The sequence below is a fragment of the Pavona decussata genome, unplaced genomic scaffold (assembly GCF_977016875.1).
Source record: "Pavona decussata unplaced genomic scaffold, jaPavDecu1.1 SCAFFOLD_353, whole genome shotgun sequence".
Classification (NCBI taxonomy): domain Eukaryota; kingdom Metazoa; phylum Cnidaria; class Anthozoa; order Scleractinia; family Agariciidae; genus Pavona; species Pavona decussata.
In genome coordinates, this window is record NW_028145734.1 from 53,403 (window position 1) to 56,089 (window position 2,687).

The following is a 2,687-nucleotide window of genomic DNA, read 5'->3' on the forward strand; positions in this document are numbered from 1 at the left end:
TCCCTTAACATTCCGCGGTGGAAGAAAAACAACTCCTGGAAATGAAAGACAAACTTAAAAGGGAAAGCCCCATTTATAAGGAACTGCAACTCAGGTCAAAACAGGAAATGTTTCTAAGGAATGCTTCCTGTTTGTTAACTAAACATAAAGGTAATGCCCCCAGCTCTCGCTTGCTGATTGGTTAGAGACACGGTGTAAGAACAGAATCAGAAGTCATATCATCGCAGTTTTCATTTTCACAGGACGCTCGCCTGTTGAGAGAGGCACAAGTCGTAAGCTTATTCAACTAATTACTATCGCCAACCCAAGCTGAAAGGAAATATAATGCCGCAGTGGTTTGCGTTGAAGATGCCTTGCCCCATAAAAGGTTGTCCTAATAGGTAGGCAGTATTTTCATTATTCCAATATTCCAATAAATTGCAGCTGATTGTGTCAGTACCTTTTGAATTCCCTCAATGACTTTTAGCGAGCAAAGTGCAGTGAAAAATCTAGTGCCTATAAAGAGCAAGGTTAATGAAATTGCTCATCACCTGGCAAGGGCCATCAATGTATTGTTTTGCTGAAACATGGAAGATCTTGTTTGTCTAAAATGTTTGAAGTTTATTGCCAAAAAACTGTTACCGGAACTTTTGGAAGGATTTTAATGAAGTACGTTTAATTTAGAGAAAAAGGACACTCATTTAAATGACACAAACTACACTCAGTAACATTTTCCAAAATAGACTGTATATCCTTTGATTACGACCCCATAACTATAACAAGAACTAGCTAAAACGAATGTTCAAGTAGGATGTTCCCAAATCTTATAGACGTCTTGTTACTGAAGAAACTGTTGGGCATTGTAAAGGCAGTCTTTTTTTCATGTATGACATAGTAATTGATTCACAGATAGATTTCGGTTCAAGTAAAAAAGAAATAAATGATAAGAAGTAACTAGCGACATGCCAACCCTCATGTCAAAACAATATAGCAATATCAATGGAATTGCGTTTTAAGTACGTTATTTAATTGTTATCCTGTGAAGCTCTAAGTAGAATTAGTTTAGATTAAGATTTAACTGCCGGATTTCTCTGGAACGTTTCCGGAAAGGAGGCATAATACGTTTGCAGGCCTTTAATTAGTTAATGTAATCTCCGTGTATTTTCTTTGTATAGTTGCGTCCTTCTGAACTGGGTTTGCACGAACGACAAAACAACAATGTACGTTAGCGAGGAAGGAAGACTCAGGTGTGACGCTTACCAGCACAATGACAAGATCATAAACTGGAGGTTTGATTGTGGAGATCGCACAGGACCTCACCGAAACACACACTTCCTATATCCGGATTTTGAGGGTTTCTCCCACGCCATGGCAATCGCAGTTGCTCACTCAACTGTTGGTGGAGCTGTATGGGTCAAGAAGCTGATAGACGAGTTGGTAATCCAGTTCCAAATGTAGTTCACGTGGTGAAAACCATGAAGTCTACGCGGTCGCAAGTTTAAAAGGCATTTACTATCATATAAAAGATGTCTTAGCCTTTTCCACTGATTTAGCAATCGAGTTACAATGGATTTTTTTAACCCTGTCTAGAAAACGAGGGGTGGGGGGGGGGGGGGGGGCAAAACCTGAATAACTTTTCAAATATTTGTGCAAACGCCATGAAACTTGGTGAGTTTTTGAGGGATTTGTCTAAAGGTATTTTGATTTTGATGTGCTCAGTTTGTATCCATTGACTTTCCTGTTACCATGGAAACCAAGTTTTGAAGGGCCATTTATTTTTCAGAAAATAGAAGATCACGTTTTTAAATGAAGAAAAATTACTGTAATTTTTATGTTATAAGCTCATATAAGCGTTCTTTTAGTGGTTTTGTTTTGCTTTCGTTCAATTTTGGCGCTTTCCGGAAGTGAGAGGGAAGGCCAAGAAAGAAAAGCCAATCAGGACGTTTATCCGCGTAATGTGACGTCATCATTTCTCCTAGCGGACCTCAAAGAAAGCATTTTTCTACGAAGTATTTATGCAAAGTGCCATTTTCATAGCTTTAATAGTGTTGGAGTTATGGAGGGGTAATCCGCCCCACTCTCGGCCCGAGAAGACGCCCGGTTTAGATAAGGTTAATCCCGTTTCTTAGTTTCATTGTACATCTTCACTCAATAAACTATATAGCTACAAACTATATCATTGCAGTTACAGATTGATTAATTACTTTGTTAATATTGCACAACTAATATAAAGGGTATCACACTTCTAAGGAGAGGCCTGTTATTTTTTTTTTTGGAGGGGGTGTAGGCGGTTGCAGTTCCTGTATCCCCTTAATTGTAGATCCTCATGTTCCAATTCCGATAATTTATATGCCCGATTCTCTTTTAGCTTCATTTTCTGTTCTCAATTCCATGCAGTTACTCTCCAAAGCTTTAGACAAGACCTTCCTCTTTATATATAAAAGAACATGTCCCTCTTTATTTTGACACCTTTGTAGGTGTGAGATGCAAATTTAGACGCCCTTCAATCGAACCAAGCTGTTGACTCGAGCGTCTTTCGAAAAAATATGCCTCAAAATTTCATATTATGACTACGGCGATAGAACATATCAGTTTTTAATTCGTTTAACAGGGTTTATCTCAAACACGAAGACACATTTTAGCAGTAAAAGTCGTAGAAAAGGCGCATGTTGTTTCTCAGTTGTTTACGCTCTAATGGTTGATTGACA

General features: G+C 38.4%; 1 protein-coding gene across 1 annotated transcript; it reads left to right on the forward strand.

Moving 5' to 3' along the window:
- The first annotated feature begins 230 nt into the window (after nucleotides 1-230).
- On the forward strand, nucleotides 231-2,153 carry LOC146453013 (uncharacterized). The gene is made up of 2 exons (XM_085097143.1): nucleotides 231-380; nucleotides 1,155-2,153. Exons 1-2 carry the CDS (start codon nucleotides 325-327, stop codon nucleotides 1,435-1,437), a joined length of 339 nt encoding a protein of 112 aa, XP_084953269.1. The 5' UTR covers nucleotides 231-324; the 3' UTR covers nucleotides 1,438-2,153.
- Nucleotides 2,154-2,687: the final 534 nt, after the last annotated feature.

Bases quoted from the DNA above. Each gene is read 5' to 3' on its own strand.
- LOC146453013 (XM_085097143.1), top strand. From the start codon at position 325: ATGCCGCAGTGGTTTGCGTTGAAGATGCCTTGCCCCATAAAAGGTTGT. The intron at 381-1,154 runs GTAGGCAGTATT...TTCTTTGTATAG, and splicing joins ATAAAAGGTTGTCCTAATAG to TTGCGTCCTTCTGAACTGGG.